The sequence below is a fragment of the Eubalaena glacialis genome, chromosome 2 (genome assembly GCF_028564815.1).
Source record: "Eubalaena glacialis isolate mEubGla1 chromosome 2, mEubGla1.1.hap2.+ XY, whole genome shotgun sequence".
In the NCBI taxonomy this organism is placed as follows: Eukaryota; Metazoa; Chordata; class Mammalia; order Artiodactyla; family Balaenidae; genus Eubalaena; species Eubalaena glacialis.
Genome location: NC_083717.1, coordinates 135,424,443 through 135,444,476, shown reverse-complemented (window position 1 = coordinate 135,444,476; position 20,034 = coordinate 135,424,443). Strand labels below are relative to the sequence as shown.

The 20,034-nt window shown below is 33.7% G+C and overlaps 1 protein-coding gene across 7 annotated transcripts in view; it reads right to left on the bottom strand.

Annotated features, from left to right (window-relative positions):
- MIA2 (MIA SH3 domain ER export factor 2) overlaps nt 1-20,034 on the bottom strand; it is a 103,502-nt gene that overhangs the window by 27,310 nt on the left and 56,158 nt on the right. For 6 of the 7 annotated variants that reach the window (XM_061180796.1, XM_061180797.1, XM_061180802.1 and 3 more), the window contains 9 exons: nt 19,644-19,748; nt 15,713-15,835; nt 13,730-13,850; nt 12,482-12,528; nt 11,539-11,629; nt 8,796-8,934; nt 4,489-4,590; nt 3,466-3,526; nt 2,884-2,919 (listed from right to left, as the gene is read on the bottom strand). In XM_061180796.1, the coding sequence (XP_061036779.1) occupies nt 2,884-2,919; nt 3,466-3,526; nt 4,489-4,590; nt 8,796-8,934; nt 11,539-11,629; nt 12,482-12,528; nt 13,730-13,850; nt 15,713-15,835; nt 19,644-19,748 (825 nt within the window). Of the gene's footprint in view, nt 1-2,883; nt 2,920-3,465; nt 3,527-4,488; nt 4,591-8,795; nt 8,935-11,538; nt 11,630-12,481; nt 12,529-13,729; nt 13,851-15,712; nt 15,836-19,643; nt 19,749-20,034 lie in introns of those variants that run through there. The other variant, XM_061180798.1, reaches the window with a different exon arrangement.

Sequence of the window (20,034 nt, the reverse complement as noted above, 5' to 3'; positions counted from 1 at the left end):
TAAAGGTCTAAAACAGTTTCACAGCTGGTAAAGGCCATTTTTTTAAATGGCTGAATATAATCAAATCATGCTGCGTGTTTATTAAGTACACAGCACTGTACAAATACATTCCTTTAGTCTTTTACATTTGCTTAGAGACACTTTCATTTAATAAAAATCAGAGTATATATGTTATAGAAAAAAAAGCTTACACTTATACCAAGAACATGCAATATACCCAAATAGTTGTGGGCAAAATTAAGCTTGTATAGAATACTGCATGTTTCCCAGTTATTCTGTGGACTCTCCAGATTACAAGCAGCAGGGTGTGGAACATCAGGCCTGCCAGATTAATGCAATCCACTAGAGCAAATGTAACGATCACAAAAAGGTAGGTAAATTAACTCAGTCTATAACTTTTTACAAGTAAAAAGAACTATATTATCAAATGTGTTCATTTAAAATGGTGAACTGCATCTGAGAATTGACTTTAACTGGGCAAATATTCACCAAAAATATAGCTTAACCACATTTTAGCACTCAATATCAAAAAGATTCCATGTGTAAATCTTTTTCTGATATATAATTATATAATCAATTTTGTACTAACAAAAAAGAATACTACACCATAACAATTTTAGTTAACAAAATACCAATTCATTTAACTTTTAATAATGCAGAACTAAAATCATTTCTAAATGTTGTCTATAGTGTAACATATTTACTATTAAGCATATGGCACAAAAAAAATGCATAGTTAAGTCAAAAGTAAGCTCTACTCTGATTATAGTATCGTATATATTAAAGATATACCTACAACAGAGAAATATAAAAATAAACTGATGGCAATGATTCATACTTGAAAAGTTTATACCCAAAGGTTAGCAAAAACTGTAATTACAGTGAATAACTGCACTGTATTCCAAAACATTCATATTCAGATATTAAATATTTACAATATGCAAAAAAGATTCTATTAGGAACAGGTGTTATGGAAAACGAAACAGTCCCTATAAGCTTAAATCTGTGGTAAGGACAAATATAAATGACCATAGTACCTGCCACGGGACACAGAAAAGCAAAGTACTATGACAGTTTGAAGGAAGAAAAGATTAAATCTAACAGGATGGAGCAAAGAAATGCTCAATAGAGAAAGTAACATCTGAAATTATGAAATTATTTATAACAGTAAAATAGTGGAAACAAACTAAAAGTTTATAAAATGGGAAAGGTTTATATAAATTATAAAACATTCATAAAAAATATCTATGATACATTAAGAAAGCAGGTTATAAAACGTTAATATATGATTTTGTTTTTTTAAACATATATATGTGCTTTATGTCTAAATGTATCAAGAAAAGTATGGAATAAATTAAGGTAATACTGCTGATTACTTCTTTGTACTTTTCTACATGGTATGAACTTTTGTTCAATAAGTATATATTATTTTTATAAAATCTGAAAAATATCTTTTCAATTTGAGACATGAAGGGCATATTTTCTGCATGTTTTAATTTAAAGTCAATGTCATTATTTACTGAACAAGAGATTCAATGTATTGAAAAGAAAAAGTACAAGACTTAATGAATCTGAAAGGTCAATGTTTCAATTTCCAATCTTCCCTCTCTAATCATGTGACCTTGGGCTGTTTCCTCACCAGTAAGACCTGAATAATAATACCTATTTTACAGAGTTACAGTGTGGACTGAATGACTAATATATGTAACATGCCTTTAAGTGCAGTGCCTAGAACATAAGAGATATTAATAAACATCAGTTCCTCTCCATCTTTAAAAAATAATTTGCATCCGAGTATTTAGAAAGTGGCGAGGAATGGTGAAGAAGACTAAATTCATTTCCAAGCCCAGCTTATTAATTCAAAAACAAACCTTCACTTGACCACTCAATACAGAAGCATACAAAAATCTCAAAATTGGGAAGGACCTTGACATTCAACACATATAATCTCTCACTCTAAATTGAAATCTCCATTCCAAGAAACATCCATGCCTAAAAAAAAAAAATACCTTCCAAGCTTCAGTATAACAACAGTGATAATTTAACAGTTAATGTCTACTGAGTGCTTACTATATGTCAGGTACCTGGCTAACAGAATTATCTTATTTAACCATCACAATAACTCTATGAAATCGGTACTAATGATATCTCTGTCTTTAGGTAAGGAAACTGGTGGTAGGTGATAGAGGCAGAATATCAACCAAGACAGGTTGACTCCAGACCCCAAATTCACCCACTGTGCAAACTGCTTCCCCTTGAAGACTGCAAGGGACAAGTCTTCCAAAGGCCAGCTATTAACAATAGTTCTTCATTTTAGAGGGATCATCCTGATCATTAGTCAAAATCTACATGCTTATCACTTCCTCATACAGTTCCTCCCGAGCACTGACATGTCATTTCTCATGATGGTCTTTTTCTTAATGTGTAACAAGTAATTCAACAATGAGAATCAGATACCTGAATTGTATAACTTTTAGAATTAGGAGGGGCTCTAGATTATTACTTAGTACAGTCCCATTGTTTTACAGATGAGTAAACAGGTCCAGAGAATTTTAAGTAATTTGTCCACAAGTAATTAGTTGACAATACAGTGCCTGAAACAAGTCCATGAACACTACCTCACCTCCCCCAAAGAGTATAAGCTCCTTGCAAAGAAGCAATGTGCTGAAAGCAGAGAAGGAAAGGTCAGATTTTGTGAATAACTTTATCATAACAAAGTATGTTCATAAGGAACATAATTTCACTACTGGTGAAATTAAAAGAAACTGATTTCTTTAAACACCACCTTTTTTCTCAGTTTTAAAAGTGTACTTTTTACACTGCTCATTTAAATTAGGAAAAAGAACAATTTGATGAAAAAGCCTAAGAAAATTTAATACTTACCCAATTATCATGTGCTTTTTTCTCATGAGAAATAATCTGAAAAAGAAAGTCATTAAAATAGTACTGATAACTATTTTTTTCAGTAAAAAACATTCACACCTACCACTATGATTTAGTACGTAACTCATAAACTCAAAAATAACTCAAGCATCTCTAAAAAGTCAGCAAGTAACATTTTAAAGCAAATTTTCATATACATATGATCTACATATGATCTACTCTATTATACTTTTAAACAAAAACTGAATGTAAAGACAACTAAAATTTTTGTCATTTCTATTTTACACAATTATCAATTACAATAGGAGGTGCCAATTAGGAGACAACTAGCCAGACTAAATATAAGCCCCCAATGCTGATATATGTTTATTTATTTATGCAACCCAAATTCCCAAATCAGCAGCAGTTCACGTGGCAACTTTAAACAATATCTCTTGTTCCAGAATCTCTGCCTCCCTAGAAATGTTCCACAGCCATGTGCAAAACCTCAAGAGAGTAACTATACTCCTGCATCAAAACAGATACCAATTCAAACAAATCACAACTGTTTTAAGTCACACACACACACACACACGCACATACCTGTCCTTGATAAGAATGAATGGTTCTCTCCAATTCTTCTTCTAGATCTTTGGCTCGCTTTCTATAAAGAACAAATAATCATTCTACTATTAACATATACTAAGAAATGATAGAACACACTATCCCTACTGAAAATATTAATTAAAACACCTAGAATGCTTTGTTTCATGTAACTCTAGAACTCCACATGTTAATCACCTTTACGAGGTTCTAAAGTATATTTTTTCCTGATATAATTTCAATATTAATTAAGCTTTAGGAGTACTACTACTTGGGTTTACCTAAATCAAGATCATGAAAAGATTTAGATGGTATACTGGCTCATTTTTATTTTTAAGAAGCATAGTATTGGGAGATTTATTCAGACTTCATATAATCTTAATAGAACTCTAGGAAATTAATGATCTGTAAGAAATAAATTGTTATTTATTACCTTTATAAGACTAAAAAGACAATTCCTTCTTTTGGATAAAATTCAAGCTTACTCTTCCCAATGTAAAATGAAGTATCACAACTATTTGGAATACTGCTGAACCTTGCCACTTATTTTCTCTGGGTTTTTATTATATCTATTATTTTACCTTAGCTCAGTGAGGATTGAGCTAAGGTAAAAACTAGACTTACAGTCTTATAAACACTTCTTCATAACTTTAATTAAGGCTTACTCTCCTTTTGGTGGCATACTTCTCAAATTGATTAACATTATATACATTCTTCCCCATGTGAACCAAAGAGGAAAGACCTTAAAATTAATCACATTCATAAAGTTCTTAACATTAACATAAAATAGGATCGCTCATATTCAAATCCAACTAATGTGAGAGATTTAAAATCGCACACACTGAAAGAAAAACTTTTCCTTTTTATATTTTCTATATAATCGCATAATAGCAAGACATCTAACTGAAAAATAATGAAACAAAAATATGTGGGGTTTTTTTGGTTGCTTTATTATTTTTTCTGGTATTGGGCTTTTGGATACCCTTCCCACCTCAAAAGAAAGGGGTAAAATATATTCAATACCTATAGGTCTCCAGCTCTTCAGCTGCATGGCTGATCTTTTCATCTGCTTTGGAAAGTTTCTCCTCTTTCTCTAACCGGTAGTTTTCCTCTGCTGTTAACTTCCTTAAAACAAAAAGTGTTTTATTTCTTTTACTATATGTCATAAAATAATCAATAATCAATTACTGCTTCCCATAAAGCAATCTGCAAATACCAGTAAAAACATCACATGCAAGAAAAAAAAAATGTACCTGAGTGTGGAATTTAATATTATAAACTCAAATTGTAAAGCACCTTGTCTAATACAGTACTAGTAATATAGAAGTTTCAAGAGTTTTCTATAAGAATTTATCACAGAAATAAGATTATCAAAGGTAAATAATAATAAAAAATATTATGACTCTATATTATTTACCAAGCTTTCTAGTATAAAGAAGTGTTACATTTATTAGACAAGAAGTCACCAACTAATGAACTGTTTCAATAATTTTTAAATTGGTTGTTAGTTGTTAAAATAGTGATTGGGCTTCCAGGCCAGGACACAACGCACATGCACACACACACACACACACAAATGAACCCAAAGTAAATAAAATTTAGTAATAGTAGTCCAACTTACTACTTCTACTTAACAATAATAGCTAATTTAATGAGCCCTTGAGTATGTGCCAGAAACTCTTCTTTCACCTCTATATATATTATCTTATTTAATTATCACAATAGCTCTACAAGAAGGGTACTGTTTACAAAAAGAAAAACGAAGCCCAGAGAAACTAAATAACTAGACCAAGGCACACAGTCAGCAGTTAGTGACTCCATTATACTACATTACCCATGTTGTTTCACACGGTATCATTAATAACACTGGTCCCTCAAGATATACTTGTTGAAGGCCACAGGAAAACACATTTGGAGTCCTACCTGTGGATGCCTCACCTTTTTCATGAGCTTTGGGGAAGAACATGACAAACCACTGAAGAAATTCTACATGTCAACAATAAATGTTTTATATTCCACACACTACATTACCTATTGCTTAGGAAGCACTCCCCAAGTCAATCGTTTCACAGGTGTTATAAGAAAATAAAAGTCATCTCCTTAGGAAAAGCATGAAAGTGTAGTGGGCTTGGAGGTGGAAGAGAGGTGTGTTCTTACTGTATAGACTGCATGATTAAAAATGGCCAGAAATTCTTTGACACCCCTCCAGTTGAGAGGTAAAGTCTATGAACCCTCCTCTTGAATTTGGGTGGGCTCATAAACGATGGAAATTGAGAACTGAAAACATTTCCGACTAATGAATGAAATCGCAATGTGAACAACACACATACAGCTAGGATTTCTGCTCAGCTTCCCATCCTTGCTTTGAGTATCTACAGAGAATACCTTTTTTCTTTGAAAGCTTAAACATTACTCAATAAATTTCTATAATCAAACATATATTTTTTTGTTCAAAAGATACACTCAAAAGTATTCCTTTCACCTCAAATAGTCCCTAACTGTTATGTCCAAAGTTTACTCACAGTATCTTTCATCCTAACCTAAAAAGAAGGACTCATTCCTAGGTTTACTGACAGAAACCATGAGGCTACCCTCATGGTAGCTCTTCCATTTAGTCAAGTTTATTTCTCTTTTATGCCTGGAGCACTCCCAAGTGGCCCAGAAGTCCATGATGAATAGAAAGGTTTTAAATTCTGAATTGAATCCGAAGCATGATTGAAGTACACAGCTTGGTAGTCAAAGAGCCTAACAAATCACCTAGCATCCTGATGTCAGTGAAGTTTTAATATTCTCTACCAGTTTCCGAACACATACAATAGAATCTCATTATTCCCGCTAGTTACGGTCTACAAAGTCACCACAAATCCTAAATTAGCAAATACTGCTCCTAGGGGAAATACAGGGGTAGATTCCTATGAGCTCTGATCACAGCATTTTTATCATTAATACATAACCCTGTTGTATGTGTTTCTGGTTAAAGATACCTTATTTAATATATATTGCTGATTCATAACAAGGAACTCATGGCCCACAGCATTGTAACTCATGCCTGAACAAAGCTTATTTGCACATGTATTTTCTCTAGAAGGCGCACCGCTGCCTTCCTGCACTTAGCAACGCTAGACAGCACTTCAGTACTACACTTGGGGGCCATTTTAAACAGTTAAATCACCAAAAAAATAAAAAATTAAGATGTGGCCCTAAATAAAGAACACTTGTTTACAGAATGAGAGCTGAAACAAGAAGGCAGAGTTCTTGTTCGACCTCAACTGGGAACATGCACACTGGGCAATTCAAATTTTCTGCCATTCTGTGCAAGTCTGCAAATGACCACTAAAGCTTTGCAAGTATTGATTTTTTTTTTAAAGATTTTTTTATATACATTTATTTATTTTTGGCTGTGCTGGGTCTTCACTGCTGCGTGTGGGCTTTCTCTAGTTGCGGCGAGCGGGGGCTACTCTTTTGTTGCGGTGCGCAGGCTTCTCATTGCGGTGGCTTCTCTTGTTGCAGAGCATGGGCTCTAGGCGCGCAGGCTTCAGTAGGTGCAGCACATGGGCTCAGCAGTTGTGGCTCGCGGGCTCTAGAGTGCAGGCTCAGTAGTTGTGACGCACGGGCATAGTTGCTCCGCGGCATGTGGGATCTTCCCGGCCCAGGGCTTGAACCCGTGTCCCCTGCACTGGCAGGAGGATTCTTAACCGCTGTGCCACGAGGGAAGTCCCACAAATATTGATTTTGGGTTACAAATGAATTTTCACAAGTAGGTGAATTTACAAATACAGAATCTACGAACAATGAGGATCAACTGTAAAAACTTCCATTAAGTTATAAAGAGGCTTGAAAGTCTGTTACGTTTTATTTCCTTTAATGACAAAAAAACATGTGATATAGTGTTATTTGGAAATCTGGTGTCTCCAGATATTTTATTTCCTTTAATGATGAAAAACATGTGATATAGTGGTATTTGAAAATCTGGTGTCTCCAGATAGGTATCTCAAGGGTCTTCTGTGCATCTATGCATTCAAGCATCAGCATACACACACATACACACACACACACAATCTTTCACTACAATATATAAAAGCACTAAACATATTTATTCATATATTCAACAAATACTTATTGAATAACTACCATGTGCATAGTTTCAGGCACTGGGAATACAGAAGAGAAGAGAATGAAGTAATTATCTCATGGAGTTTACATTTAATGTGGGGAAGATTTAAAAAAAAAAAAGATAATCAATCATCAGAGGACAATGAAGAAAAATAAAGCAAGATACAAGATAAGGGGATAGGAAGAGGCAGGTATTATTTTAGTTACAGTAGCCAGGGAAAGATTCTTTGAGGTAACATTTGAACCTAGACTCAAATGAAATGAAGGATTGAACCTTGCACAGGGGAATAACCACTCCAGGCAGAAGGAACAAGTGCAAAAGGCCCTGAGCTACAGATGTGCTTGGCATGCTAAAGATCATCAAAAAGGCCAGCATGGCTGGAAGATAGTGAGGGAAAAAGAAAATGAATAAGCTAAAATTAAAGAGGTAGCCACAGGCCAGATCTTAGAGGGTCTTGGAGGCCATGATAAAAGCTGTGGATTAAATTCTGAGTGTGATGTGCAGGCACTTGGAATTTCCAAACAAGAGAGTGACAATACCCATAATTTATGTTTTAGAGGGCTATGCTACTGAAAACACATGCAGGAAGTTAAGAGTGGAAAGATGGAGACCACTCATGAGGCTACTGCAATAAACCAGGTGCTAACAGATGATGGCTGGGATCAGAATAGTAGTGTGGGAGGTGGTGGAAAGTGGTCAGATTCAAGACATAGGAAAGCTGACAGAATCTGACAATTGACTGAATGAAAGAGAGAAGGCAAGGATGGCTTAAGCAGCTGCCCTGAACAATTCAGCAAATGACACTGCCTTTTACTGAGACAAGGAACACTTGGGCTGCAGCAATTTACACAGGGGTGAGGAATCAGTTTTATATATATCCGAGATGGAATTAATGGATAGTTCAATTAGTAAGATGTCCACCCAGATTCCCAGACCTAGCTTGCAATATTGGTAAGTTTAATTAGCAATAATTTGCTGACTATTTATTAGGAGTTAAAGAGGATTTTGTGAAGCAGCCTGGAAAGTCTACTATCATTTATATTTTCTTCCTTGAAGAAAAATGTGTCAAAATCAAATAACTTTCTTAAAAATAAATTGGTGAAAAGCAACCCAGTCATAAATTGAGAACTGTGAATAATCACATAAGCTGCATATGCAACATTTTTAAGATACTTTACTTCCCACTCAGTGGAGTTACCAACATAATTTTTATTACCTGTGAAGTGTCATTTCATTTTCTTGATACAGTTCAGTGATTACTTTAAGTTTCTGCTGAAGTTTTTGAGTGTCACTTTCAAACTGTGTATTTTCTGACTGTAAAGATGCTTGTTCAGTCTGGAGATTTTTAATACACTCTACAGAAAAAGTTTTTAAATCACAATTAAAGGAGCAAATATTCTGAGTTGCACAGTAACATTTCACAAAAATAAAAATTACCAAAAATAATTAATAAACTAAATTCTTTGCAACAGAAAATCTATAAGGTATTTTGTTCACCTAAATACCTTTTAACATTTTAAAGAGCTATATAAATTATTATAAATTTTTTAATTATTTAAAGATTTCCTTTAAAAAAATTTCCTGAAACCTTCAATATTCTAATTCTAGCATATAATTTTCAGTCTAGGAGACAAAAGCCACTAAAATTCTCAAAGTTTTGGTGATGAGGGTTTTGAAGGCAAATATTTTAGTTCAATATTTTCCATGAAACTACTTCCACATGATGAATAATGCATGTTTTTTATCTAGTAAAAACTTTATCCATTAATACTTAACTTCAACCCAGCCTCTTTTTAAGCCAAAATTTTGATATGTGTTATAAATCAAGCCAGAAATTTGGATCTTCTGATAACAAATGCTCCAAAGTCTTGCTAGCTTAAACCATATCAAGACTGGATAGAAAAATACCAACTTTAGCTTTGTTTCAACCTAAAAGAATTATCTATGGAACTAAAATTAACAATTCTAATTAATTATGAGTATTTTATAATTAGTGCAACCACTGTTTTTAAAATCTTATTGCTCTTCCAACATAACGTAATTCATCTCCTCTAAGACTGAGGTGATATCTCCCCAAAAATGTGTATGAATCACCACTATACCATATATCTTAAAACAAGGCAAAACACTCTGACTAAAGAGGGCAGTTTCAAAATCATACTAACAAGCATTAAAATTTTATTAATTACATGTAATAGTATATAATTATTCTAAAACATCTATTAATTAAAGATACACACCAAAATGATAGTTTAAGTAAATACGTTAACATTAAATGATTGTGCAGGAAATTGTCCACATCTGTCTTTCCACAGAAATTTTAAAATCTGTATCAGTTAAAAAGTCTGTTGACCTACGCTTTAAGCCACTGCCACTGTTAAGTCTTAACAATTCTTAACAAGCCATTGTTAAGTCATTTAACTGACATTAATGTTGGATATTATCTCTATTAAAATTGGATCATCCCTATTTTTTTTTAAAAAAATTAAACCAACAGTTAAATCTTCATTATATTTTTGTACTTCTACCTTAACTATTTTGTTTCAAATCCTCTGTATCTTAAAAGAGGACTGTAAATGATTACCCAAAAAGGCAAGATAAGAGGAAAAACAGTTTAGAAGAGAACTTTCCTGTTAAGAATAGAAGATCAATTATAGACATTTATCTTTCACGACCCATTAAAAAAAAGAAAGATTTGGGAGAAGCATACAAACACAAAGTCTCCAAATACTACTTTTAGAAAATAATAATTTGCCAAGAAATTTTATTAAGTGATGGGGTAACTGGTAAGCAAATTCCTTGCTATTCTAGCACTTACTACAGTTCCTCACTGAGAGCCTGTTAATGTACTAAAATATGGCTTCCTTGAAAGCAGGCTCCATATCTTTTCCTCCTGTAAATCTCCCATGGCTTTTAGCACTATGCTTTACATATAGCAAAACTTTATTTTTAAGTTAATATTAATGTTTTTCAAAATCCAAAAATAATCCAACTACCAGTATCGTGTGAATAGGGCAATGATAATTTTTTAAATAATCTGTATCTCTGGTGGTTCAACCTTTTCAAAAAGTGTCTTATTATAAATACAGTTCACTTATTTTAGAAATTTTTGAAAATACAGATAAGTACAAAGAAAATAGAAATCTGTCCCATATTCAAAGAGAATCATGGTTGACATTTGAGAATGTCCTTCCATTATTTTTTTATGCTAACAGTTACGGTGAATTTTTTTTTTTTTTTTACAAAATGGAATGTTACTTATATCAACTTTTAAAAATTTCAAACATAACTAACTGCATTTGCTTACTTTAGGGAAAAAACACTATCAGCAAAATAAATTAAAATCTTTTCAATAAAAAAAAACTTCAGTTCTACAGGTCTAACATCATTCCTGTATGTGCTAATATAGTATGCATGTACATTAAAGGAAAAAACTATTCTGTAAAAAGATCTGTAAAATACAGTAGTACCACTACTAAAAATCAATTTTGCAGTTAACAAAGATTTTTTTTAACATCTTTATTGAAGTATAATTGCTTTACAATGTTGTTAGTTTCTGCCGTATAACAAAGTGAATCAGCTATACGTACACATATATCACCATATCCCCTCCCTCTTGCATCTCCCTCCCACCCTCCCTATTCCACCCCTCTATTAACATTTTTAATTTGCTACTTTTTAACAACTAAAACCATACCACACATATGACACGGAAATTCAAAGGTAAGTACAGTTTTACATGTTTTTTAAAATAATGCCATTAATTTTATATAAATATGGAGAAAATGATATGGCTTTACCAACAATAAAACCTCATGACTAACTTTTCACAGATAACCAACAAAAGTAAAAGTAAAAAAAAATGAAATTGTATCTCCCCATAATTGATTCAATTAATGTACCATTCTCTATAAGATGTATTTATTTAGAAAAACTTTATAAGTATGTAGATTACCTACCTGTAAGCTCTTCTTTTGTTTTACCAACTTCCGATAATTGAGTGTAAATTTGGTTTCTTTCTCCTTCTAGGGTTTTTAAAGAAGCTCTTAACTTCAAAGAATGGGAGAAGGAGAAGGAAGAAAAGCAACATTAATAAATTATACCAAAAAAACAAAAAAATTTCAATACACCATCCCAAACCCTTGAAGCTCTTTTACACTCTGATGAAATTATTGCCTAGACTACACAAACCAACAATGTAGCTTCCATCCTGGAAAGTTAGCAAAGTCATCAATAGTTGTAAATCCCCAAACAGGAACAGAGAAGATCAGTGACAGATGCTTGAATAGTGGCTATTTGCTTTCAGCATGTAAGATTTTTTTTTCGTTTTTTGTTTTTTTGGGGTTTTTTTTCCCCCTGCAGTGGAAGCTTTGGAGTCTTAATGACTGGACCGCCAGGGAAGTCCCAGCACATAAGTTTTGATTAAAGCAACCTTCAAACTACATTACCAAGACTTCACATAGATCAATAAAGATCAGGATACCACTATTAGGATGAAAAAGGTTAGGGATAAACCACAAGAAAATGAATCTAATACCTACTTCTCAAAATAAGATATTAGGCAATAGGGGATCAGAAAATACTGAGACCAGAGGATGAAGAATGCACAAAGAGGGAAGTATGGGAGAATATATAGTAAACATTCTTAATATATTCCTTATCCAAAGAAATGAGTGTACACCTTGAAAAATTTTATGATAAATTCTAAAAATTAACAATATTAATTTTATAATAACAACAGTTACTATAAAAAAGAAAAAAGCAATTGAAGAAAATTCTGATCACTTCTAAAAATTCTATCACTTCATGGTAACTATAAAATGGACTTTTAAAACAGTTACTAGGACATATGGATGTTTATTTCTTTCTCTATATTCTTTATATTTTTGTAGTAATGCAAACCTTAGCAGCATGAATCAGTTTCTTCAAAGCTCCTTTTGGCTGATTATCTGTAGTGAAAAACAAAAACATAATAATGAATTGAGAAAACAGTGCAATGCCACAACAGACATTCAAATGATTTTATTACGTTACTCAACTAGAGCCTTATAATCCCTCTTCTTGCTACAATAAAGAATTTAATATAAGGCAAAACAGCCTCGAACCTGCTCCCAGGAAGCTAAACTAAAAAAGCACTGTAAGTACCATAGTATCATCTAACAAGGTTCTTCACCACTAACTCCAAGAACAGAGTTATAACAGGGATTTGGTATTCACCTAAATCCAGCCCACAGTCTCAATTATTCTTAGAATCCTTCAGCATACAAAATATGAGTGGAATTATACTCCAAATTAAAATAACATTAAAAAAGCATGAGTTTTCTCATTAGAAAAAGAATTATTTCTTACAAGATAAAGCAGAAGTGAAAAAGTATAAACAGAACTATACGTATTTGCTTTGAAATGTACTTTTCTTCCAACACATTAATGCTATCATCAAAGAAAATCTTTTAAAAAATCACACCTTCTCCTTAATATTTGTTAATTATACGGGGGATGGAGGGAGAGAAAAGAGAAAGGGCACAAAAGTCAGAAGAACTATCATTGGGGGAAACTGGATGAAGATACATGAGACTTCTCTGTACTGCTTTTACAACTTTCTGTGAGTCTATAATTATGTCAAAACAAGATGTTCTTTTTTTAAGTCAAAGGAATTGGTTTGAAAATACACTAAGTGGCTATAGTGAACCTAACTTTTGCTGAGTTTCCAGACTGCAACCAGCAATGGCAATAAGAATTTGGGATGACCAAGATTCAAGTACTGTAAACATCTGAACCATCTAAAAAAAAGGTATCCTGAGGCATTCATTTATATAACACTCATTTTTCAAACTACTCACCCATCCATTTGATCAGCTTACAGTACAGGGAAAAACAGGCATGGAAATGATTATGATGCAATGTGAAGAGTGCTGTAATGTACAACATATAAAAAGAACAGAGAGGAAGAAGACTGAAGATCTATCTGAGGGGCTGAAAAAAGATTTACTGAAAAGGTGCTATCCCAGCCGAAACAACCATAAGGGACAGTGAGAGAGAGACAGAATATTACACAAGTATATAAAGAACATGGTGCACATGGGGAACTAAAAGGAAATACAAGAGCCAGTCATCGTTTTCGGTAAAAGAGGATAAGTCATGACTTAATACCTAAGTGCGCACCATTCCCTGAATCACTCTTCATTTCCAATTCCAAGTTATCATCATCTGTTATGTCTTCTCCAAGCACAGCAGCCCAGTCTTTCATCTTTTGTAAGCGCTCAGTCAGAGACTTGACATTTAGCAAAGGGGGAAAAAAAGAGAGAGGGTAATACCTTATGCTAACAGCTTTACAACTTCTGAATGCATAGTTGTAGTCTAAAAATCAATCCACATAGATGACGGTACAGGAGCTCTTATTCTCCACCTGGCATAAAATATGTAAACACTCTCAAAAACTAACATTTATTTACTATTAAACTCTGCAAGTTAAAAATCAAAACTGGTTATTCCTAAATCAAATACAATACTTGATAATGGCCCATTTTTGCTAAAAGTATCACATGACTATAAAGCAACAAAACATTTCTTACGTGACGTTTCTCACTTGCCATAGTAAGAGTGGTCATTAATATGAGAGTCCATTTTGTGTGAAGTCAAACAAATCCTCAAGTGAGGTACATGATATATGAAAAAAAATCACAGATTTCGCAGATTCAATTTATTCAAGTAAACAACTAGCTGAGGAGCTCAACTGACATAAAGAAAAGGAAATTATAAAAGAGAATCTGAATTGGAACATTAGAGGTTTTCCAACAGTACTTTTTTGAATTTTCTTAAATAAAGGAAGATTTTCTTACACCATAGAGAATAAAATAGACTGTCCCATGTATTTCTGTGGACGGACCCACCTAAAAAAACCCATTCTGCTCTACAATTTCCACCCTTCAATCTCCTCCCTCTTGAGTTCCAGGCACAAATATCATGGCCTACAACTTTGAGTAGAGCTTGAGATTAGCATCTCATTCTTGTTCTGTTAGGAAGAGTCCCAAGTTCTTTAGCAGAGTAAGTTTAGGGGAAAAAAAATAAAACAATATGCCAAATTATGAATACAAATCCTAAAGATGGAATCTTAAAAACATCCTTAGTAGCAACATAAATAGCATAAATGTATAGCTTTCAAGATGAAAACATCCACTTCACTGTGCAGATTACAGAATGTTAATTATACAGCTTATTACTTAGTATTTACACTTGAGTATCTGTTTGCAGCTTGAAAGTATAAGATTTAAAAGGGTAGGCAGGTGGACATATATAAACTACCAAATGTAAAATAGATAGCTAGTGGGAAGCAGCCGCATAGCACAGGGAGATCAGCTGGGTGCTCTGTGACCACCTAGAGGGGTGGGATAGGGAGGATGGGAGGAAGATGCAAGAGGAAGGAGATATGGGGATATATGTATATGTATAGCTGATTCACTTATAAAGCAGAAACTAACACACCATTGTAAAGCAACTGTACTCCAATAAAGATGTTAATAAATAAATAAATAAATAAATAAATAAATAAATAAAATAAAAGGGTAGGCAGGAAAAAGTGGTAGGAGGGAGAGACGGGGCGTAGGAAAAAAAAAAATCAACAAATCCGAATAGTAATAACTATTTTATTCCTATTGGAGTCAAATTTCAATTAGATTTACTTAAAGTATTCCTCTCTGTAAAAGTACATATATCTGTTAATCTAGTATTAAAGACATTCAGCCAATACACATAACTTCATTTGTCCAGTTGATAAAATTCTTTCCAACCTCTTATCAACAAAAAAAGATGGCAATCTTAAGATAAAAGGTAAAATCCAATATCCTTTGTCTTTCTTCATTAAATACCTAGGCTAAAATACAGAGGAGAGAAGAAAAAAGGACACAGGGAATATAGATGTATATATACTACAAATCTACAAGTCTTCAAGGAACATTAGGCAGCAAGGATAACAACACGGGTACACATTGGAATGTATGCCCAAAAGTACGCTTCCTCAAATTTGGCCAAATAAATTATCAAAATAAAACCTGCTAAAAACAAAAATTTTCTAATTTCAGAAATTAGTATAAAATTCTAGCTTAACTCAGTCACTAAACCAGCAGGGTCATTTACCTTAATCTGATTTTCTTTATCACATAGAACTTGTTCCACATGTACTTTGGAGTCTTCGAATGTTATTTTCTGTTTATTAAGTTCATTCACTTGTTCTCTCCATTCTTCAGCTTCTTGTAAAAGCTAAAATTCAAACCCCAAATAAAAAGAAAAGCAACTCATATTATCTCATCATACTTATGTGTAGGTACACTTATTTATATATCTAAGGTGTATCATTAATAGAACCTCACAAAAAGGAAAAGTACCTCGTATTATCTTATCATACGTAGGTGTAGATGCACTTATTTATATACCTAGGTGTACCACTAATAAACATACAACACAATGTGTTACTGAGAAGGGAGAGAGAAAGGGAGGGGGGAAGGAGAGAGGAAGGAAAGGAGGAATGGAATGAGGAAAGAAGGGAAGGAGGGAAAGAGGGAAGGAAGGAAGGGCTCCTGTTTTCAAAGAACTTTCCAAACAGGGGTAAAGCAAAATAACAGACACTTAAACATTCTTCAATTGATTTACATAATAAACTTATATCAAATAAAAAAGCTTTCTGAGACAAACATATTTGTTAGATTTGGCCATTCCTTACCATTCCTTATATCCCATATAACATGCCATACCTTACTTGTATTAAAATTTATTTTTTTAATCATGTGCCATTTTGTGGTTAACTAACCTTCAGAAATACCATTAATCTAGAACAGATCAAATTCTGCATAAATAATCTTTTACTGTATTTACTTTTACAGGAGAGGAAAGACTTTCTCAACATGAATAAAAGATAAAGATTGTTATAAAAGATAAACTTAACTACATAGTGCTTAAAAGCTTTGCAAATCAAAAAATAAAAAAAATAAAATTTAAAAACAAACAAGTAACAAGAACGAAATTCTTATATATACCAAAGGGTTAATAACCTTAACATGCAAAGAGCTCTTAGAAGTCATTAAGAAAAACAGGTCCCCCCCCAAAAAAATACAATCAGCAAGCAATTTACAAAAGAATCGGCCCATATATATATATATATATATATATATATATATATATATGAAAAAAAAAAGGCCAATTTTATTTAGTCTTTAAAACTCTATTCTATCAAATAGTAATTACTGGGTTTCTCTGAAAAACTAAGGCTTCATCAGCATATTCCCTAGCACAAGAAAAACCAATCCTTCTCCATGCATGTATAATAGAATAAGACAACACTGACAGATTAAAAATAACTAAGAATTGAAGAATGAAACTTGGATTTGGTGATTGGCTGGTCTCTAGTGATTTACTAAAGAGACTGCATACACAGCATGCAGTCTTATAAGGTTAAAGAAGGAATGTGTTAGAACATGGAATCAGTGAATACAGAATTGTTTATTTCAAGAACTCTGGTGATTAAAAAGGAATTAGATGAAAGCAGCTATAAAGAGTAAGACAATCTAGGTGAAATTTTTTTTTCAAGGTACAAAAGGTCACTTTTAATTATATTGATAACATAGCAAAATTAACACAGGGTGTACCACCACTTTCTCCTGAAATCTACTAAGATGACAGTAAAGAGGTTTAAGGGAAAAAAGCATAAACCCACAAGGAAAAAGAGAAAACGTGATGAGGAAAAAGATAATTCTAGAAGTGGAAAGTGGAAAGAGATGGAAGCACACTAAAAGACCAGACAGAATTGAAATCTAAGGCAGAAGATGGGAGACTCTAAAAGCAGGTTGACTTGATACAACCCAGAATGCCTCGTGATTTGGAGGCACAAGTACTATGGTACATGTGGAATGAAAAGAGGAGGACTGCCCAAAAGTCTGCATGAAAAGCAGTTAGAAAATCCCCTATGTTCTCCCTGCACACATATACACACACTCTAATTCTCAATCCATCCCTCTCCCCCCCACACACCACTGTCTTTCACATGCATGCACACATGCACGTGCACAGGCACACTCACACACATACACACACATCTGGCAAGAACCTGGAAGGTTATTCTCTGGAGAGCTAGAATCTGAAACTCTGGGACACCTGACCCAGGTAAAGGTGTGAGTAACAAGCTGAAAACATAAAAGCATTAAGCGAAAGTTGACTTACTGAAATGAATAGTGAGATATCAACCCTCCTTACCTCACTAAGCTGCTTACCTCACTGTTGGCAAACAGGCTTATACCTCCCAAATGGGAACTATGGAGGAGTCATCCCTGTGGAAAATGGTCTTTGAATACCAACAATCGGGGATCCTCCAATGAAATACCCTAGCCAGATTACCCTATGGAGGGGTCCATGAAAAACACACACAGGGCTTCCAATTAGATTTGGAGAGCTTCACTATTAAATAAGCAGACACCCTAGAACTATCAAATACCTGAAAAAAGAAACTCTTAGATAAAAGACATAGACTAAAACAGAAAATAAAGGAGCTCAAAGGAAACAAGGCAACTCAGGGAAAAACACGTCAAAAAAGAGAAAAAAACCCACATAATATCTTCAGCAAAGTAAGACGCTGCATCCATGAAACCAGAAAAAGGCATAAGCAAAACAAAGAACTCTTACAAGTGAAAAATATCAGAGAATAAGTGAATGAAAGTTCCACAGACACAAAGAAACCAAAAAAGACATTTTCAATAACTTCATATATCATACAAAATACACCCCAAAAAGTATGAAATAATTTAAGTAAATTTCCCAGAACTGAATCAAGAGCAAGTTTCCAGACTGAGAGTATCCAACAAATGTATAGAAAAAGACCCACACTAAGGCACAGCATCATGAAATTTTGGAGAACTGGAAACAATGAAAGATATTAAAATTTTCCACCGGGGAAAAGAGTAGGTCACAAAAAAGGTTCAGTAATCCAAATAGCATTTGACTTCTCAAAAGTAATACCGGAAAATGAAGACAACAGAGCAATTATGTCAAAATATCAAGAAAAAAAATTTCAACCCAGAAGATACCCAACCAAAATGTTAACAGTATGAAAGAAGAAGACATTCTAAGTCATGAAAGTTTTTTAAAAGTTACCTCCTATACCTTTTCTCAGGAAGCTCATCAAGGGAATTTACCACATAAAAGCACAGGTAGGACACAGGAAATAAAAGATCCAACACAGAAGAAAGACAAGGGAAAGGATGGGGGTGAAGTGAAATCTCAGAACAGCAGAAGTATAACAGACCTAGAGAACAAGTTCCTACTGGACCAGGAGGATGGAAGACCCCAGGAAGGACTGCTTCAAGGAAAAAATGAAATTAAGAGATTAACCAAAGCATTTGAACACATAAATATTTACATAATCTCTAAAAGAGATATGTATGATTGAACTACAGATGAATTACAGATAGGTATAAAAGAAACAAGACAATTATTAACTCTAGGGCAAATAAAATGTTGAGTGAAACGGAATATGTAATCAGAGCACACCATGTGTCTCAGCTGTAATATTTAGAAAATCATAAATAATGTAATCATTAAAAAATTTTCCCACTGAAAAATTGTAACTGTATCGGGAGAGCAGTTGGAGAGGAAATATATTTGGGTGGCAGTGTTTACATATGTGGGGAGAAAGAGGGTAAAAGTTAAATCCTCATTAGATCTGCCACAACAACGGCTTCTGTCTTCAGAGCCCAGACACACAGCTGCAATAACTCTCATGGTATTCTCTGCCCTCCTTCAGTCTGGCTTTGAATATTTGTGCTAAATGCTATTTGTTATTATTATTATTAAAATGCTGAGTGCCCGGGCTTACTTTCACTCCTGGGGGAAGAGGGTTCCAGGAATCAGACCTCTGTATCCTATATAAAAGAGACACCATAGGATACACAGGAGATTGTCCTGCTCTTGTGGTCTCCAGAAAGAGCCTACTTTTGCCCCTAGCATGGGTCAGTCATGACTATGCCCAGAACGTTTATAATTACATACTCACAAGCTGGAGTCCCCCCTTTACAGTACAAACCTGTTTCTGGCTTTCCTGAAGTTGAGAATTTTCACTCAATGCCTCTTTTATAGCTACCTTAAGTCTTTCTTCATTCATCTGAAATATTTTGAAGGTTGTTTTGGCCTAAGTAAAATATAACATATTGAGATTACAAGAATTAGTTTAATACAATAGCTCTTTTTTACACACACTCCCTGAAACACGGAATTAAAGTCAAAAACGTGCCAATATTAATAGGAGAGGCAGCATGCTGTAGCAGAAAAAAAGGCTGGCCTAGACTCAAGGTCTAGTCACTCAAGGTCTAGTTGCTCTGCCACTAACTTGCCACATGACCTTGGACAAATGATTTAACCTCTTGTACCTTCTATGTACTATGCGGCAAATTCTGTTAACTTTCTCCTGTCTGTCT